Source organism: Caenorhabditis remanei, chromosome X (assembly GCF_010183535.1).
Source record: "Caenorhabditis remanei strain PX506 chromosome X, whole genome shotgun sequence".
NCBI classification, from domain to species: Eukaryota; Metazoa; Nematoda; class Chromadorea; order Rhabditida; family Rhabditidae; genus Caenorhabditis; species Caenorhabditis remanei.
The window spans coordinates 8,807,393-8,826,403 of record NC_071333.1 but is presented as its reverse complement, the minus strand read 5'-3'; the positions used below and the strand labels follow the sequence as shown (position 1 = coordinate 8,826,403).

At 37.0% G+C, this 19,011-nt stretch overlaps 6 protein-coding genes across 6 annotated transcripts; 4 read left to right on the top strand and 2 right to left on the bottom strand.

Annotated features, from left to right (window-relative positions):
* Positions 1 to 17: 17 nt before the first annotated feature.
* GCK72_023720 (uncharacterized protein) lies at positions 18 to 569 on the top strand (the record flags this gene model as incomplete). Its single annotated transcript, XM_003109720.1, has 2 exons — positions 18 to 169; positions 428 to 569. 2 exons carry the CDS (start codon positions 18 to 20, stop codon positions 567 to 569), a joined length of 294 nt encoding a protein of 97 aa, XP_003109768.1.
* A 389-nt stretch (positions 570 to 958) lies between these two features.
* Positions 959 to 6,496, bottom strand: GCK72_023719 (uncharacterized protein; the record flags this gene model as incomplete). The annotated part of the gene is made up of 16 exons (XM_053735517.1): positions 959 to 1,027; positions 1,076 to 1,135; positions 1,182 to 1,438; positions 1,581 to 1,716; positions 1,765 to 2,052; positions 2,098 to 2,339; positions 2,386 to 2,491; positions 2,542 to 2,916; positions 2,964 to 3,607; positions 3,655 to 3,991; positions 4,036 to 4,142; positions 4,342 to 4,587; positions 4,673 to 4,874; positions 5,257 to 5,412; positions 5,466 to 5,584; positions 6,463 to 6,496. 16 exons carry the CDS (start codon positions 6,494 to 6,496, stop codon positions 959 to 961), a joined length of 3,378 nt encoding a protein of 1,125 aa, XP_053579083.1.
* A 175-nt stretch (positions 6,497 to 6,671) lies between these two features.
* GCK72_023718 (uncharacterized protein) lies at positions 6,672 to 7,930 on the bottom strand (the record flags this gene model as incomplete). Its single annotated transcript, XM_003109717.2, has 5 exons — positions 6,672 to 6,782; positions 6,831 to 6,990; positions 7,040 to 7,137; positions 7,723 to 7,808; positions 7,852 to 7,930. 5 exons carry the CDS (start codon positions 7,928 to 7,930, stop codon positions 6,672 to 6,674), a joined length of 534 nt encoding a protein of 177 aa, XP_003109765.1.
* A 1,202-nt stretch (positions 7,931 to 9,132) lies between these two features.
* On the top strand, positions 9,133 to 10,002 carry GCK72_023717 (uncharacterized protein; the record flags this gene model as incomplete). The annotated part of the gene is made up of 4 exons (XM_003109691.2): positions 9,133 to 9,177; positions 9,622 to 9,690; positions 9,755 to 9,868; positions 9,922 to 10,002. 4 exons carry the CDS (start codon positions 9,133 to 9,135, stop codon positions 10,000 to 10,002), a joined length of 309 nt encoding a protein of 102 aa, XP_003109739.2.
* A 1,512-nt stretch (positions 10,003 to 11,514) lies between these two features.
* Positions 11,515 to 12,049, top strand: GCK72_023716 (uncharacterized protein; the record flags this gene model as incomplete). Its single annotated transcript, XM_003109453.2, has 3 exons — positions 11,515 to 11,679; positions 11,726 to 11,794; positions 11,843 to 12,049. 3 exons carry the CDS (start codon positions 11,515 to 11,517, stop codon positions 12,047 to 12,049), a joined length of 441 nt encoding a protein of 146 aa, XP_003109501.2.
* A 2,855-nt stretch (positions 12,050 to 14,904) lies between these two features.
* Positions 14,905 to 16,279, top strand: GCK72_023715 (uncharacterized protein; the record flags this gene model as incomplete). The annotated part of the gene is made up of 4 exons (XM_003109656.2): positions 14,905 to 14,937; positions 15,804 to 15,911; positions 15,990 to 16,106; positions 16,178 to 16,279. The coding sequence occupies 4 exons, from the start codon at positions 14,905 to 14,907 to the stop codon at positions 16,277 to 16,279; spliced, it is 360 nt and encodes a 119-aa protein (XP_003109704.2).
* Positions 16,280 to 19,011: the final 2,732 nt, after the last annotated feature.

Genomic DNA, 19,011 nt, shown 5'->3' with positions numbered 1-19,011 from the left:
TGGTCTTGCAAAGAAAAATGAATTCTGGTAAACTATTCCAACTCTTCATCGCTTTCCTTGCTATTCTTCTGTTGGCTGAAGCAATTCCAATGGTCTCGCCACGCGACGAGGATGACCAGATTATTCAGAAGAGACTCTCAAATGATGCATTGATCCGTCTACTTATGAGGTACATTCAATGTTTTTGGGCTTCACAAACTTACTTCCTTGATCTCATCACCATTCCATCATTTCATGCATCCTGATTTATGTCTAGAACAGGATAGCGTTTTTGATCCGAGGTTTATAACGTATGTTATCAGAAAAATGCAAATCTGATTATCATCCGTACTATTTTGTTATGTCAAATAGTAATTGAGTAAGAATAATGATGTGCATGAAAAAAGAATTTGAGAATGAGATTGAAAACAAAATGATGCTATTTCAGAAATCGTGGTGCGCAGACCCAATTGGGACTGAAACGTGGTCTTGTTAAGAAGTCCGACTTGGAACGTCGTAGCATCGACGACGACTTCTCCAACTGTTTCCTCTCGCCTGTCCAGTGCATGTTGCCCTCATCCAGGAAGTAAACTTCAATGGATTCACAATTTTGTCATGACGTTACTCCTCTCACCATCTTCTTTTTTTGGTCGTGTGCTCTAAGTGGAAACTAGTAAATTTCTTTTTGTTATTTTTTTTTCTATACACCATAACGAAAAATCATGACAAAACCCAAACATCTGGAAGAGCGTTTTTTGATCATTACGGAACTGTCAACAAATGAGAAAGTTATAACGGATTAAAAATCATTTATTAATTTGATCGAGCTGGTAAAAATGAGAAGATGAAGCTACACGAAACATGAATAGTGTTGGACACAAAGTCGTTATTCAATAACATACCCTGAAAAGATCATCATCTACATAAAGAGAATTGTACTATTATTATTATGGATTCTTATGAAACGACGGTCGTTTGATTATTTTCTGATTGGAAGAACTAGACTCATTATTTCCTTTGATAGCGATGTTCCGGTTGGGAGTTCAATCTGAAAATCAAGGGATTACATACTGTGTTTTCATTCAGTTTAGACTACCTTATTATGGTAAAGGTCCCCGAAGACCTCTACAACTTTGTTACGGAGTCGATCATATGCCTGAAAGGTTTCATGAAATCATGTCAAAATTTTCTAACGGAAATACCCAGAAGAATGTAGTTTGAAGTGTGTTTTGTTGTATTTCACTATAACATGAAGCTAGCATATCGTTCACAATTATCCGTCCGTTATTGGTCAGCGGTGAATAAATTCCTGTTCTGATGTTCTTAGTGATGCTCTCAATCTTCTGTTGTCGGAACTTCCCTCTGTACATCACAACAACACAGTCACCCACTCTCAAATCTTCAGCGAAAATGGCCTCCGCGTCGTGTGGTAAAATTTTGATATACTGTTTGTAGGATTCTAAAAAAGAAACAAAGTTGATTCAAGTCTCCACCCACTCGATCATTTTGTTTGAATTTTATAGTAGACACTTTATTTCTAAACTTAGAATCTACTTTTTTAAACTCAACCCCCTTTGAACTCAATGCCAAATAAAACCCACTTTCACATTTGTTCCGGTACATGAAGTGACGTGCGGTCATCCGAAGAGTTTTTCCGTATTCTGTCATAATTGTCAGGAATTCTTGCACTCTTTCAGGTTCACGATGAATCCAAAGAGTAATCGGAGTAAAATAGGTCTATAAATAGAATCGGATGTACTAAATGCAAAAACCCTGCATTTTCACCTTTTCAAGGCTAGCTGTCAACACATAATCGCCAATGTCAATCTGATCCATTCGTTTTTTACCTTTTGGTGTGGTGACCCATGTATCCAAAGAGAAGCAAGCACCTCCAGCGGCAGCAGCAAGAGCAGAAAAGGCGTCGTTACTGTTAGCGGCAGCTGCGGCAGCGGCAGCGGCAGCTTGTTGAGCATCAGAAGCAGCTGCAGCAGCGGCAGCTTGTTGTGCAGCAGCCGCGGCTTGAGCTTGTGCTGCTGCAGCGGCTTGGGCTTGAGCAGCAGCGGCAGCAGCAGACTGAAAATTAAAAATTAAATTAAAAAGTTCCAAAATCAAACTCACTCCATCTCCAGCTCCAGCTCCATTTCCATTACCGGCTCCAGCTCCATTACCGTTTCCAGCACCTGCTCCATTTCCATTGCCAGCACCACCTGCTCCGTTTCCATCTCCGGCACCACCTCCATTACCATTACCGCCACCACCATTTCCGTTCCCACCGCCTCCATTTCCACCTCCGCCATTACCGGCTCCAGCTCCATCACCACCACCTCCTCCCGACTGACTAGCACTTGCGGCTCCTCCACCTAAAACGTAAGAGTGAGATAGAGAACGTCATTTCCATGAACTCACTTCCTGATCCACCAGCACCTCCTCCTCCTCCACTGTTTCCACCAGCGCCTCCACCTCCTCCTCCACCACTGGATCCAGTTGGGCCACCAAGTGTTGGGTCATTAGGCTGAAAAAGTTCCTTGTTTGGTAAATAAATATGATTTGAGTGAAACATACAATATCAAGAAAGTCGGTTGGCGGGGGTGGTTTGGAGCTTGACTGATAGGTCAAAGCAGTGTACCCGTCGTTATCAATTTTACACGTTCTTCCGTTGAATTTATTAGTTCCCCAAGAAAAATCAGCTTCCGCAACAATTGACTCGAAAGTTGTTCCAAATCGTTTCTGCACTGCTCGAGTCATCAACTTTGCCAAGTTTCTGGTATTATGCTTATCGAAATCAGGCGCCTGTTTTGCTTGGTCAATAACTTTATTTGCTTCGAACTGAAGTCCTCCATCGCAGCAGGCCATACCCGCCAGCCCGCTCAGATCTGCAGGACAATTGAAAGGCTTTGCACTTCCAATATCATTGTAAACGTTTTGATGAATTGGATACTGAAACAGTTTATTGATTACACAGGTTTTGTTGTCATATATCTCACCGGGGTAGCGCCAATTTGTCTTTTAGACCGATGGAAATTGTTTCCCAAATATGGATTGTATTGGGATGGTTGGGCTGGATACTGATATGGCAATGGTGCCTGATTAAACGAAGGTTGCAGGTACAATGGCTGTTGATTGAACATTATTTGTTGTTGCTGGTTGTAAACTGGCTGTTGGTTGTACATTGGTTGTTGAGTGTATTGAATTGGTTGGAATACTTGAGTTGGAATAGGAACAGGAGTGGTCCAGTATGGAGAAGGTGTGTTCTGATAAGGAACCTTGAACTGGTTGGCTGTTTTATCAACACTCGGATACACAATCTGTGCTTCCGGTTCGTTTTCGATTTTAGCGAGAGCCATCTCGTCATAGTCATCCAGATCATGATTTGGTGTGGTATACGCCAAAACGTAGTATTTGTCAACTCGATACTTGCAAAGGTAACTGTTATTGTTATAAGTGGCATACGTGAAGTCATCCAACGAAACTATTACTTCTGCGGAGTGTTGTAAAACTTCTTCCACGTTCCATTGGACCGCTTTTGAGATATTTCGGATGTCATAGGGATCAAAATTAGATGTTGCGACATGGGAGTCATATCCGGATTTCATTGCATTGAACAAAATCAAACTACAACACTTTGAGCCTAAAACTTTACTTGTTTTTGTATCACCAATAAAATCAAGATTTTACCAGTTCTAGCGGCAGTGCAATGTGATCCAACAGGGTAGCCCGCCCGCTCTCCAGAAGTTTCCAATTGAAGTGGAATATGCCATGGTGCTTCATTATCAAACATTGTTTTATTGGACCCAAGTGGTTCTTTATTCGAAGTTGCAGCCAATTCTTTTTCATCTTCTTTCTCATCAATATCGTATTGCTTGGGGGTGGCGTACGCCAGTATAAAGAATCCTTTGTTATCAAATTTACAGAAAGTGTCACCGGCGTTATAAGTGGATACTACAAAATCTGATCGGGAAACAATTACTTCATATGATTTTTTGAATCTCTGCTGCACCTTTTGTTGCAATTCCTGAAGATCTGATTACAATCTATCTAGAGTTAGCATGTACTTACTGCCGCAATGATATCCTCCTTCCCTTTTCCAAAGTCTGGCGACGTGGCCATATGTCTCATCGCATCTCTCATCGTGGAAGCCAATCGTCCATCGCAACATTTATTGCCTGAACCAGAATCAGAAACAGGTGTATTTATGTAGTTTGACATATTTCAATCCGATCACTAAGACTTATCATATCAGAATGATCTAGAACGACAGTCAGTTGAAAAGATTTCATAGAAACTCAAATCTTACATAATTTCTTTACGTTTTCTCGAATGTCAGCTTGTAGACAAGTAAAAAAACAATTCATAATAACTGACCGTCTTTCCTTTCTTTGTCACAGTGAGTGTTCTCAGGAAGTCTATCTTTCTCTCGTAAATTAGCGAAGTTTCGCGGGATCGGAGACGGATTTGGCAGTTCAATCTCGGTGATATTGAGGAGATCTGTCGAATTAATAACGGCACCAGAGTTCATTACAGATATCTGAGTAACAGATTCCATGAGTTCATTCATTGATTTTATTGCTTCTTCTTCCGCAAGCATAATCTTTTTTGATATTTCCTCGTCTGAAATAGAGAATGAACAAACATTGAAAACATTTCCATCAGCTGATTAGGAGGAAAACATGATCGGAGGAAAACTAGACTATACCTGGATCTGGCCATGCGAATTTATTTGGGTATTGAAGGATACTGTCTATTGGTGGCTGGATTGATAAGTCTTCCCCAGCTGTTGAGTCTTCACGGATATCAGGGAAATCTCCACGGACATTGGCTGGCTTAGTACTTCCTAATGGGTCGGCTGAGTCGATTGAAGACAAATAATCTTCTGTTCGCATATTGAAGGGGTCATACTGAAAATATATAACTGACAGATTTTAAAGCATTGTGATGAACTGGGAAAGATAGTCGCAAACTGTCAATAGTAAAAATTGAACGGCGTTATTGAGTTATTTTTTACTCATAATCTTTTTTTCTCATAAGTCAGACTTACTTTAATAACAACTGTTCAAGTTTGTGTTTTTTAATGTTTCTTTGTTTTATTGATAAATTGATCATGTCTTCAATCTATGTATCACTCCCCAACAATGAATTATGTCCCCGATTATAGAAACTGGACCCTCAATAAGTTTTTCCTTAAAAATACCCTAGAAAGAAAGAAACAAGAAAAATGTGATATTACGTAATCAGAGGGCACGCTACGAAATACATAACACTGCACAATTCCAGACTCACCTGAACTGGAGTTTCATAGATTAAATAGTAATGATTGTTATCATGAATCCGACAAGAGTGAGTTCCATGGTAGTGAGTTGAGATTGCGAAATTTGACTTTGAGACGATTGTTTCGAAACTCATGTGATAGAATAGTTGGGCTCTTCTTTGTAAAAACTGAACATTATATTTCATAGATTGAAGAAAATTCACAATTAATTCAAGCTGACCTTAGCAAGATTTCCCAGTTTTGCATTGCTGCCAGCATCCTCTAATGTTTTTTGAATAAGTTTTCCAAGTTCCTCATCGCAACATTCTACCGTAATACTCTGATATGGATGCGACCATGCTGAAAAAGTGGTTTAATGATCGATCTCTCCGCACCTGATGTGTTAAAAAGGTCAATCAAGCAATCCGTCTTCATTTTCATTATCATTATCTCTGGTGTTTTCGCGGAAAACAAAAAAAACAGTGCGCCGGACTTTTGATTTTATCTCAAGATGTGATGATAAATGAGAATAGACTGCGTGTAGGTTACTAACATTGTTAGGACAGCTAGCAGCATAAGCTTATCAAGATTATTATAACAATTAGATCGTCATTCTATTCATGTTTCTAAGCAAATCCAGCCGCCTCTGACATATATCCCAGGCGGTATCCATTAATTTTGTTTTATTGCGGTTTTTGTTGTCACTGGTCTCGCAATGTTAAAGGAGACTTGGATCTTCCACAACGAGATCATATCGTCATGCAAATCATCGATTAATTTGATTAATATTTGGTCAAATATAACTTTTGAGAATAGAAATTAAGGAGTGTCAGTCTATTATAGAAAGCGAATATTTGAAAAAGAAACAGAAATCCTTGACACTAAAAGGAAAAAACATAACTAATCGCTAAAAACTTACATTGAGTTTGATTCCAAATACACGGTGATTGATGCCTCCTGTCAGTGGAAACACCAACATTTTTCAGTTTTATCTTGTTAGCCTCGGAATAGTAAGGTGAGCCAAGAAAACAGCCTAATAAAAATAAAAGCAAGTTCATGTGTATGTTGACCAGATCAAAATTAGCAAATGACGGTGTTCATGTATAGTGAATGCGACCGGAGTTGGTGGAGCGGAAGGAAAAGGTGAATCGGGCTGCGGCTTCAATTCGATGTCACTCTATGTCAATCTTTATCCTTTTCTTCTCTTATTTTCTTATTTCTTTTCCTTTCTCTCTTACCATCCTTGAGAGTGCGCAGGCGGGGCTTCATCATTGACAAGAAGTGCCTAGGATCAGGATCTAAGTTGACGAAGTAGAAATGAGAAGCAGCAAATAGAATGTTTTTCTTATCATTGAATCTTTTTATTTCGCGTGTATGCGTTACAAAAAAAAGAAGAAAGGGGAGACATTGAAAAGGGTAGTCGAATTTTCAAAGAAGGTGAAAGATGTCAATTCTCGTTGTTCGGATTAAGTAGTGCGATAGCGAAAAACGCCGAAACACCAGTTGCAATAGTTGCGATCACAAAACCAATTAGATCCAGGAAGGGCGAATATCCGATCTTTAAATTAAATCAATCAGACTACAGACTACGCCTTCTCGACTTTACCGAAACATCTCCGTAGAAATAATCTTCCAGGTCTTCCTTATAACTTGCCACGAAGATTACGAAGGCGACTGCTCCAAAAAGACCAGTGAGAAAAGTGCACCCACACAGCATTACGTATATGTACTTTTGATAACTGGAGTCCCCACGGAGAATGAAAATTCTGAAAAACCTAATCTAGACAAGATGAATGTCTTTGAAAAAATACTTACATTATCCCAATAATGCAAACAAGAAAAGTGATGAGGGAGCATGCAAAATTGAGGTACATAAACACACATGTAGCAACCAACCACCCGAATGGAGTTGACTGAAAATTTTTGGATTTTTCAGATAATTTTCACTATCTATCACGTTTATACTAAACATGCATTCATCATTATGAATAGTATTGTTTTTTTGCTGACGTCACATATAATATTACGTTTTTTTCTCAAAACAAAATATCATATTCAATATGGTCACTAGACTCCATTCGTCCATCTTATGAACAACGGAACAATTTATCACGGGATATCATGAACCTGTTTTTTTGGATGTCTTGGAAGAATGCCAAACTAACATATGCTAACACTGTTACTTTGATTTACTAGCTATTGTTTGTTATAAATGCTGATCTCATGTATTCCTTCAAAAATTTTGAAATGTACATTGTGTTTTGATCAGAAAAAAATTTGACTAGAGATTGAGACCATAATGATGATCCAATATTGTTCACGTGAACGGGTTTCCACTTGATTCATCAAACTTCAGAAAACATGAAGTCTCAACAGGCTTTTTGTCTACATGGGAAACTAAATATTCTCATCTTCCTTTGTGGAATAATGTGATAATTCAAGAATCTCTCACTAATTCATTATCTCCAATAATTTGTCAATCATCTTTCATCACTTACAGAATCGAAAGGAACCAATCCAATAAAGATTTCCTCATCGGGGATGATTGGGTAGAGAGGATTGAACGGGACGATAGATGCCCAACCTGGAAGTTATTTTGTAGATAAGGAAGATACAAGAAGACAAACCATAGGTAAATAATGAGATAGCACTAAATATAATGCTCAGAAAAACAAGAGAAGTGACACATGCGTAGGGCAGGAGCATGATGAAACTCTTCGAAGAAGAATGAATTGGGTTAAAATTGAAATAACACTTCTCCACTTGTCACCAAAATTTCGAGAGTGAGAATCCAAATAATAGAAGAAAAGTCAACATAAAAGCATTCATGTTTTCAGTGCATGCCATCGTACTCCTTCGGGTCATAAATGTAGCAACATTTATTTTGGGCAACTCGGAAGAGTGATAGCGTTTAGTCAGAATCTGGTAAGAAAAAATTGCTCAATTTGTTTTACGAGGTAAGAGTGGATTCTGACTAAGTAAAGTTATTTTCAACCAAAGACGTGGGTGATTTCCAGGAAGAAAGTAAGACATCTGGATTGGAACACATTTTCTTTGGATTATATTTTCTGAAATTGTCCACTGTTTGTCCTGATTCCTGATGCAGCTATTTGAACTGTTTGCATTTCAAATAGTTATGATGAATAATTCATTTTTAGTTTTTTTGAGTGGTTTTGTAAAATTTTAGAAATTGCAAAAAAGGAAAATTAAAAATTCTACATGATTGACTATTTTTCAACTAAGCAGTTTATTTTTGAATTGCAAAAATAAACACGTTTTGTTGAAATTAAAATCTCAAACTTTAGTAATTTTTTCTATCCCACTTTTTCAAGAATTGCATCACGGGAACTAATTGGAGATTTTAATTACTTTCTTAAAAGTCTTTTTTCCTATTGATCGTGACGTAGAACTTAATACACGCGACAATAACTCTGGAATTCCTTTTTATCATTGCACACATCTGTCTTCTCTGAGCTTTTTTTTTGCATTCGACAGTTCCTTTTTCCAAAGAGATAACGGATGTTGAAAATAATCAAAAACAACATTTAGATGATTCTCACTAGTTTTCTATTCCAGAGACACTTTTCCGCTTTTCCTTGAAATTTTCTTTCTTTTCAATAAATTCATAGACAGAAAAGAAACACATCTTAACTAAACTGCATGAGTTTTAATTGAGTAGTCTTTCACTTTCTCTCTCGTTTTTCCCTCTTCTGTTCAGATTTTTGATTATGAAACATGAACAACCTTGAACATTTTCCGTTCTCTTGTCAGTCTGCTGTTTACAGTGGGTCAATAATTTTTATGGTCCCGTGGTACACACACAACTCATATTCTCAACAATACGTTGCATATTCTCTGTCTTGCCTATAGTTTCACGTAAACGTCTATTACTGTTTTTCAGTGAAAAAATGACAGTAATTCAAAAGTTTATTGAGGACACGTTTGACATGATGGTGAGTGACACGCGTGTTCTTATCTGATTGTGCACTTTTTATGATGCTACATGTCAGAAAATATCAAAAGTTGAGGCTTAAGTGAACTACCAATCGAATGATATTTCTGGAACGTTGGGTATTAAATAATTAGTATTTTCAAACTTGGGTGCTTCCTGACTATCAAAAACCAACATGATTAATTTTGTGAAAAAGTTTATTTATCATGGTTTTTTCAAAACATTAAACTATAGAAAAGTCGAGAATAGCTGACTGCTTAGGGCAGGAAAACATATTTTGTCTTTTATGTTTTTTTAAGAGCTGGGCACATTTGTAAGCTAAAATTACACGAACAATTAGTTGCAATCTTACTGAGAAAATATATTTTTTAACCACATGATGTTCAGGTTTATACGGTTTAAGTATCTCTGAGTTCAAAAATTGTGAAGCTTACTTTTTTTTCAGACTGGTCTTGGCGAGATGAAGGTATCGGAAGCAATTTTCTTGGATGCACTTGATTGTGCTTCAAAGAGAGTGAGTTGATGATTGAACTGTCCCAAAACTCTCCATCCGAATCATCAAAATTTTCAAATTTCAGTTGTCGGAGTCAGCTGGTGATGGAATTCTGATGCGAAAATTGATTTCACTGGCTTACAAAGGCCAAAACATCATCAAAATGTGTGTTCATTTGCCCCGGGACAGCAAGGCCGAGGTGGGAAAAAATAGTAAATGGGATTGTAAATTGATTTGATAGTTTATTTTCAGAAATACGCCTCCGCTCTCAATCAAGTTTCCCACGAAATCGACAGTCTTTTTTCATTGCCGGAAAGCAGCGGAGATTACTGAATGCGTATCACTTGTTTTCGATACACATGGGCTCTGTTTTTCTCACCTATAATCTAGAGTTGAATAACCTTTCATCACTTTTTTTGTTAAATATGGGTTAGTAGACGACATAGTTGGATGAATTTACTACGAACTACGATTCATTTCATTTTCTATTTCACAATTCAATTTTTACTAGGAATAAAGTTACTATGAATCATACGCGTTGTTTCTTTTTTAAACGCATTCAGTGTTTCTCGTATGTTTCGCTGAAAGAGGTCATCATTGTTAGTTTCTTCTCCTCTTTTTCAGCTTTTGATGCAATAAATTGTTTAAGTGCTCATTTTTTGGTTTTTTCTTATATTTTCACAGTAGATTCCGAGGTTTTAATAAGCTATTTTCTTGAATACAAAATAATCTCCTCATTTTTCAAATTGAAACTACATAATTTTTTGAATAATCACAAAAAAATTTTCTGGTTGACACATTTCTTGAATTTTGATTTCTTCCATATTCAACGGCTTTCTGACTTCCGAAGTTCAAACTCTTTCTATTGGGACAAAAACTACATTTTAAACACTTCGAGAACACGATATAAGTGCCATATTATTCTTTTGACATCTGTATAAGATGTATCCACGCGAAAGAATCAAACTAATCAAAGATTTAGTAATACAATACCACATCCCTAAAACTTGAAAAAATTGATAAATTTCTTGTAAAACAATTAAACATTCTCTGGTTTGTCATTTCTGAGTCACCATAATCATCAAGTTCCGCCTTCAAAGTTTCAAAATTTCCCTCCATCCTACGGTACATTTTTGTTCTCAATCATAGATTATTTACATGTAACAATATTCCCAGTTGTTGACATAGTTCTCTGTAATTTAAGTTTTTTCGGTGACGCTCAGTGCCAGTCGGTACCTGGTTTCTTCTTTCTCTGCTCTACTCTATATTTTCAGACGTCAGTCACTGTTTTCTCCCGGGACTAAAATCTCTTTGATATAATAAATAACTATGAAAATACCAAGAGGCGGGAGCATTCGTTAACGAGTTGATTGGTCAGAATCCTTTCTCATGACTTCATTGCCTCTTTCTTTCTTTTTGACACTTTTCAAATAAAATCCGCGGTATTTCCAATTATATCGTTATACGTCATTATTTTCTATGATTTTTCCTTTCACATTTTCAATTTGGATGTTTGAAATTTAAGTCAAAAGTAACTCCAATTTTCTTCAAGGCGTTCTCCTCCTCAACCCAAATAGCCTATAGATCATATCTTTCAACTAACTTTTTAGCGTTGAGTTTGATTGCCATTCGCCATCGCAGCCTCCTCCCATTTTTCACTGCCCTTTCTAGGATGCGCTGGATAGCCTCTCTCACTATATATATGTGCTTTCGTTATCAATAAATCACCCGAAAAGTGATTTCACTTTATCTACCGAACTAGTAGTAATACGAGGTTTTCTCCCCTGAAAGTTATTATTTATCACTCCCTATATCTCTACTGAAACATTCATTTTCAGCTTCAGAATGCCTTTCTTCAAGAAAATCGTTCGTTTCTTCCGCCGTACCACTTTGACTAGCACCCTCGCTCCAGAGGACTACACCATGTGGGACGGAATTCCAGTTTTCACCGACGACGCCATGGAAGCTCGTTTGAACTCCAAAAATTGCATCAATCTGGAGGACCGCGAGGTTTGTGGATTTCATATCACAACAAAAATGAATTGAAACATTTCAGACAGTTCTCAGCTGCTTCGCTTCCTCCGATTGCAAACTCCATGGAGAGACCAAGCATTTTGAGATTGCGGTAAGAACTGTGAATATTAGTATTCGATTCTAATTATCCTAATTACAGATGAACCAGACTAAGACAATGCTTACCGCTGAAATGATCACCGAACTAACATTCTGGATGGATGAGTACTCGAAGGCCAAAACCATCCGTGTCCGTGCCAACCGCGAGCCAATCAACTTCGAGGCGGTCCTTAAGGGAGCCGTTGTTGTCAAGAGATACGCTCTCTACCTCACCACCCAATCCACCGAATTGATGCCAAAACCATAAGGAACGACAACAACAAAAACGAAGAACAGTTCTACCTCTTCTTTATCGTTCTCAAATAATAATGAATAAGCTTATAATGAATGTCTGATGTATAATTTAATCCTTTCCGTTCTGTAATAAATTTATTTTTGGATCTGTTCTTCTGTCTTTACCTTTAAGAGCTCTAGGGAAATCAATCCTCATCGGTTCTCTGTCTGAACGTTTTTGTGTTATAATATTTTAAAAAACGACATCGTATAAACATCGTATAGAAGCGAAAATCAGACGAATGTTGAAATCAGCTGGTGTAGGTTTTAACAGAAAGATACATGTTTTGGCTCTCACGTCATTCGAACGAGGGAACGAAAAACTTGGGACTGCTGTAATGGCAGTTTAACTTGATTTTTGAACTATTTCATGTTGCTTATTCTTATTGGTTTCAAAACGTTGAGAACGTGCTTTTTAGACATTAAGACGACGGATGGCAGTTTCATTGACCTCATTTTTGGAACCGCCGTTGCAAGTCTACATCGCAACATTCAACGAAAAAATGACCGTCAAAACGAATACTGTTCTAAATAACAATACAACAACTGCCGTTACGCCTTAATCGGCTTTCGATCTATGCCATATCATGTTAAAATGAAATACCATCCAAGGTTATTACTCTCGTATGTAAACGGCTTTGAGAAAAGTAGAATGCTTGACCCGACCGATTAGAACGGAGAACTTTGTGATGACGTGGAAAGACCAAATAATGAGAATGCATGTATTTCGGAAGACGGAACCAAGATGTCACATATCTGAAAGCTCTTAGACTGGAATAAAAACGTAAAGGATTAACGGTATTTTGAAAACCCTGAAAATGATATTGTCAATGGAAATTGTTTTCAAAAAATGTGTCTCCTGAGTGAGTTCAGAATTTGTAATTTCATGATAACCCTTTTGAGATCTGAATTTGTATATTTTCTTCTTGATGAGAAAATTTTCATCCAAAACTAATTAGTGAGTGTGAGGACATACACGCTTGTGTGTACATGCGGTGTTGAAAACAGAAAGTCATGTGCGTTCTTTAGACTTTTCGGTAAATGACATCTGAAAAATTTGAAATGAATTCTATATATCCTTATAGCGATGTTTGCTGTTTCTGTTAATTTGCAGGTAGGTCAACCTTCAAACGGAATACTGTTCTAAATTTGCGATTATCTATTTGTCTCTAGAAAATTCCGTTTTGTGACTGGTTTTGACATTTTGCAGTTATCGTCAAGGCTATCTTCTTTGGCGTCGAAACCGTATCAAAAGGTTTGGCATGAAAGTGTTTACTCGCAAAATTGGTATGAAACACAATCTCATCAATCATTACCTGTAGACGAGAAAAGTCGAGTGAATGAAACTAAATGTAGAAACGAATGTTTCAAGAAATCATTCGAATACATGTTCAATGAAATATGGAATTAGTTGAATAACCGAAATAACAGCAAATGTATTTTAATGTGGAATTTGAAATAACTCTCACAAGTGAAGTCTTTGGAGACGGCACTTTCAAACGACCTATAAATTTTGTTATAGTATTTTCGACCACGCGGAGTCCATTTCTACTGTCAAAACCTGTTAAATGTCTATGAGAGACGAGTTATGAGCTCTCAAACTTTTCATATAGTCAAGCTTTTTTACGTGGAATTCCAAACCAACAAGGGTATACGCAAAACATTCTCATTTTTGCGACGTACAAGCATATGTAACCGCGCGGTGGCGTATATACCGCAGATTTGGAATTACAAGTGAACAGGCTCAACCATATTAAAAGCTAGCAAAGATATTTAGCCGATTTTGACTGCAAAAATGGACTGCTTGTGGTTGAAAATAACTATAACCAAATTTATAGCTCATTTGGAAATGGCGTCTCCAAAACTTCCTTTGTCAGATCAACTTCTCAACTCAACAACGGTATTTTTCCAAATGAGCGGAATGCATCCTGGATTTCAAAAAAAAGGAAACTCCTAATTTTCCAAAAAGTATTCGTTTCTGGGTCCTTATAGAAAAATTAAGTCAGACGCATTAACGATTCCTCGAGCTCGTCCGTTGAAAAGACCAAAAGACTGCTTTTGTCTCACTACCGCCCTGGCTCGTTGTCGTTTGGCCTTTTTTCTCGCATTCTTTTCATTGAATATTCACGTGAACCTTAGACGGGGCGCCATCTTGTTTCACACTTTTGGCGCCGTGAGAGCAATAAGCCGTAGTAATAAAGTCATGCTTCCAATTACCCGCATACATATCTCCGCACGCACATTCTCTCCTCTATAGGCCAACATACGGAGCCATATTTCTCCGTGCCCGAACCACCCTGTTTTATTCTTTTTCCCTTTTTGGTACTTGCTCATTGGGCGGGCTCTTAGACTCGAGAACAGCCAGACAAAAAAAAATAACTACATTCCTTCTTGGCACATTTACTCCTTTCTCATCTCCAATTTCAATTTCATTACCTCCTTAAGTCTCATCTTGTCTCAAAGGCACACTGAGATGTGTTCGTGTTTTTTCTCATTTCACCTCATTTGAGTTCTTTTTCAGAGTGTCAATCCAACCAAACACTCTTTTAGATTCAATTCATTTTATTTCATTCAATCAACCAGTACTTTGCTTACTTCTCCTTCACTTCAACTGAATTCAAATTCCCTTTTTATTTGACTCCCCGTCATTCCAGCTTTATTGTTCTGGATACATTTTGGAAGACGAAGAAGCTTTCTGAGAAATTGAATTCAAATTTCCAAATGAATTCTGGAGAAAATCCGGGTAATCTGACTGCAGGATTGGTAGAGTGGTTTTGTGGTTTGACTACGAAATAGAAGACAATTTTGTAGTTTTAAGTCTTATATCAGATGGAGGAGTCACGAGCTTCACCTGATACTAAGGTGAGAATCTTGTCTTTTTGAATATAAATCAGACTTGTCACGGGCCGGGCCGGGCCAAAATCAGGAAAAATCTTGGCCCGTTTTGAAACATTTTTTCAAAACATTTTGTGTTTTGAAGTTTTTTTGGAAATTTTTGGAAATTTTTTGAACTTTTTTGAAAAAGTCTAGTTTTCGAATAAACATTTAAAATTGAATCAAAATGTGAATATGTATGATAATTTAAGCATTTTTACTCTTTTTTTCGAAAAATTTCAAAAAAAAAATTGGTAAAAATTGGTACCTATTTTTTAATCCGGGCCGACCGGGCCGGGCCGGGTCAAGAGAAATTTCGGCCCGGCCCGGCCCGATTTTTGACAAGTCTGATATAAATAGTTTCCATCTTACTCGTGTTCAGTTCTCATTCGATAAAGTTTCAAAATAGTGTTCTCTAAAAATGAAAAGCACTATAAAGAATTATCAAATTTTATTTATCGACAAACTTATAGCATCATCAATTCAAACAAATAAAATCTGAACGTGAATAATTTTTCCACTCAGTGTTCACTTCTCTCAATAATTTTTTGTTGCTCTCAGTGTCACTCGGGGCGATGGGATTTAATGGGTCGCAACCAAAAATATTGCAGGAAAGAAAAGCCATTAGCCAAGATTTTCCTTCATCGGATGACGCGTCTCATTATGTTTTCGTATAACCCTTGTGTATAACTTGAAGCAATTTCTTCTCTTTTTCTTCTTGCTCTCACATCTCATCTCAAAATTATTTCATTTCTTCCTTATTTTCAATCTCAGTATTTACTCAGCAGTTTTTTCTCTACTCTTGAATATCTTTTGTGGATTATAATTGCAATTTCATAACTTAAATTTTTCAGATGCTCACTGGTCACCAGGTTGACATGAACGTCGACGCTCTCCAATCTCGAGTCAACCCAACTCTTGATGAAATGAACAACGCGTTTGAGGAGTTCAGTCGTGTTGTGGTGAGTGAATAAAAGAAGAGAGAAACCATTTAATCTTTATAAGTGATTCAATACTTTTCGTATAAAAAGTCATTGCAGAAAGCTCGTCCTTCATTTACGACGGCTGCACTTGTCGAAGGCATCAGACATGAACTCATTCGTTTAGTCAATGTAATTACAATGCAAATGAACACTGGAAATGTCAACGGTCTCATGGTAAGTCGAGAGAAACGGTCTGAGAGCGTATTTATTCAATTAGACAGCATAAAGTACACAGGTGTTTTTAGAATCAACTTCATGGCGCACAAATCCTCACTAGAAACATCGTTGCCGTCACCAGAAGAGTTCGTCAGGAGCATGGAATCCGTGGATTCCATGTCAAGATGTAAATTTTTGTCACCTATCTCATTAATTCTACCTAAATGCTCTAATTGCATTCTGTTTTTAACTCATAATTGTCAGATCTCGTTGAATAAACTATGTAACGAACACTTTCATAATTGTCCAATATGCTTGGAAGTTTCAAAAATTGAAGTATTTATAATCATCACTCTGCAACGTATGTAGAGTTCGATAATATTCGGAGCACAGAATGTTTCGCTAACTTTTTCTAAAATCATGCTTAAAATAGTTCTGATTTTGTTTCGGAAAAATGTGAGATGTAGTGACACTGAAATACGAGAAATCGCTGTGAAAAACTGGACATCTACGGGTATACTCGTGGATCAAATATTACAAGTATGTATTACTAATTGGATTGACCAGAATAACCTTTTTTCTAAAAACACTTAATACAAGATTTGAACTTTTTTGTATTAAAAACCGCAACACTAATTATTTCTTGAGCAATCACAAATAAGAATAAATATTAAAATAATTTAAATCAAATAAAAACAAGAAAAACAAAGCAAAAAGGAGTTGATGAGAGTGGGGTTCGAACCCACGCCCCCGGAGGGACTGGTGCCTAAAACCAGCGCCTTAGACCACTCGGCCATCTCACCGCATTTGAGAGACGTATAAGAGGCCGTTCACTACAGAGAGGGTTGAGGGAAGAACAGCTGTGAATAAATAGACTCGAGGTCTCACACTCAGCGGAGTGGAGGAGGAGAGGAAAAGGAGGACAGAAAAGAGTTTTGTTCTTTCTGTTGTTTTTCTGTGGGGTTTCTTCACGTTGAGTCAATAAGGCTGGGAAACAAATACGTAAATTCAGTAGAAATGAAACAAATAGATGATACGGCGATAGCAGTATCAGCGTATTTGAAAACCTGCATCGAGTCGTGAGAAGTATGCACATGTATGTTTGAAAACATTTTATGGACACGTTTTGAAATGTTTTTTTCTCGCTAGATGTCATCGTGTACGAGAATGATTACTGCAAAAAATTGACAGAAGAGTTTGAGAAAACTCTGAAAATGAGAATAAATGTGTAGAAATGTTCTATTCAATACTCACAGAAACGTTTCAAATTACGAATTAATAAAGAGTTGTCGCATCGACAACTTTGAATTATACAGGCAAAAGAAACAAAAAAAGCAAAAAGGAGTTGATGAGAGTGGGGTTCGAACCCACGCCCCCGGAGGGACTGGTGCCTAAAACCAGCGCCTTAGACCACTCGGCCATCTCACCGTTCATACACAACCGTGTATAGGCAAACAAGAGGCAATGAGAGAGTCGAACACATTCTCCTTGATAGAATCCAGTAAACAAGGATAATGTTTTTTGTTTGGTTTCATTTTAAAAAACACTAGAAAAAAGAGAAAGACAAGTGGTCTACTGCTGGTCTGAAGATAAGTCTTCTTGCTGGACATGCATTGCATTGGTTGGAATTCAATTATTGAATTCGGATTTGAAAATTAAACTTAAAATTTTCTAAACAATTTGATCGGACATTTTATTTTGGAATCAAGTAGCAAAGCTTTGAGCTGTTTGATCATTTCCCGCAAGTACATGATATTATCTGTAGTTGTCGGCATCATAAATAAACCTTGGTTATACACAACATTATCGAAAATGGAATAAAAAAAGGAAAAGTAAATCTTCAATGTCATAGTTTATCTTTTTGAAACTCTATGAACGTGACAAAAAACGGCTTATAAATAGCATACAAAAAAATGTTCTATTTCCGTTTTTCAACGGCACAACAGGTTAACATTATGGAACGGTCCACGACCCCGTGATAGTCCGAATCGTCATTTTTAGAATTTTGTTTTCATGTAAACTCTCAAACTAGGAAATGTTCCGGACCTATCTCGAGCTTTTGAACTGGCTCAAGTCCTATTGAGTGCTTCTCTGATACTGAATATGTAATTTGTACTTACAGAACGCGTCACGCAATCAAGATACCGTAAAACCTGTATGAGAAGTTTCCTTTTATTAGAAGAGCCCCTCTAATAGAATAGCCTTTGAAATAGAAGGGCTGCAGAAATCAAACAAAACCAATCATAACTTTGTTGTTTTTTGTAATTTTCTGCATTTTTAGACTATTTACTTTGTTAGAAAAACCGGATAAACGTCACTCGTTTGAGAAATGAAACTTAAAACGTAAAAAGTTTTTTTTTCACACTAATTCGTCAAGAACGATTTTACCAAAAAAAAAAGAATTTCTTTGAGAATCTTCAGAAAATAAAAAATCGCCTGCATTTGAAGGGTCCCTGCAATAGAATGGTGTCAGAATAGGGTACTCGATCAATAAACGGGCATGCCTATCTGATTCAGGTTTTACGGTAAATGCATTTTATTTGATTCCCAGTGCAAAAGAGGTTTTTTTTAATTCAAGATCAATTTTTGACTCGAGTTTCAAAAAAGTACTTCAAAAACTTCAGGTACCCCTGAAACCTCCACTAGTTAGCAGAAGAATAATTTTCAGTACAACAGTATAGGTAGGCTTAAGAATCACTTGACAAGTGAACTCAAGGTATTTGAACAGATGTGTAAAGCAGAGCATGAGATCTGTTTTGGTTCAAAAGTTTTCAGAGTACTAAATGTTAAAATTATCACTAATACCGTATGTTTATTTGTTTGCAACCTAAATGCTTATACTCAAATAAAATAGAAGAAAGAAATAAAAGTTGTCCAACAATAAGAATTCAGAGATGTACGACTATAGTCAAGCAACCCGCTG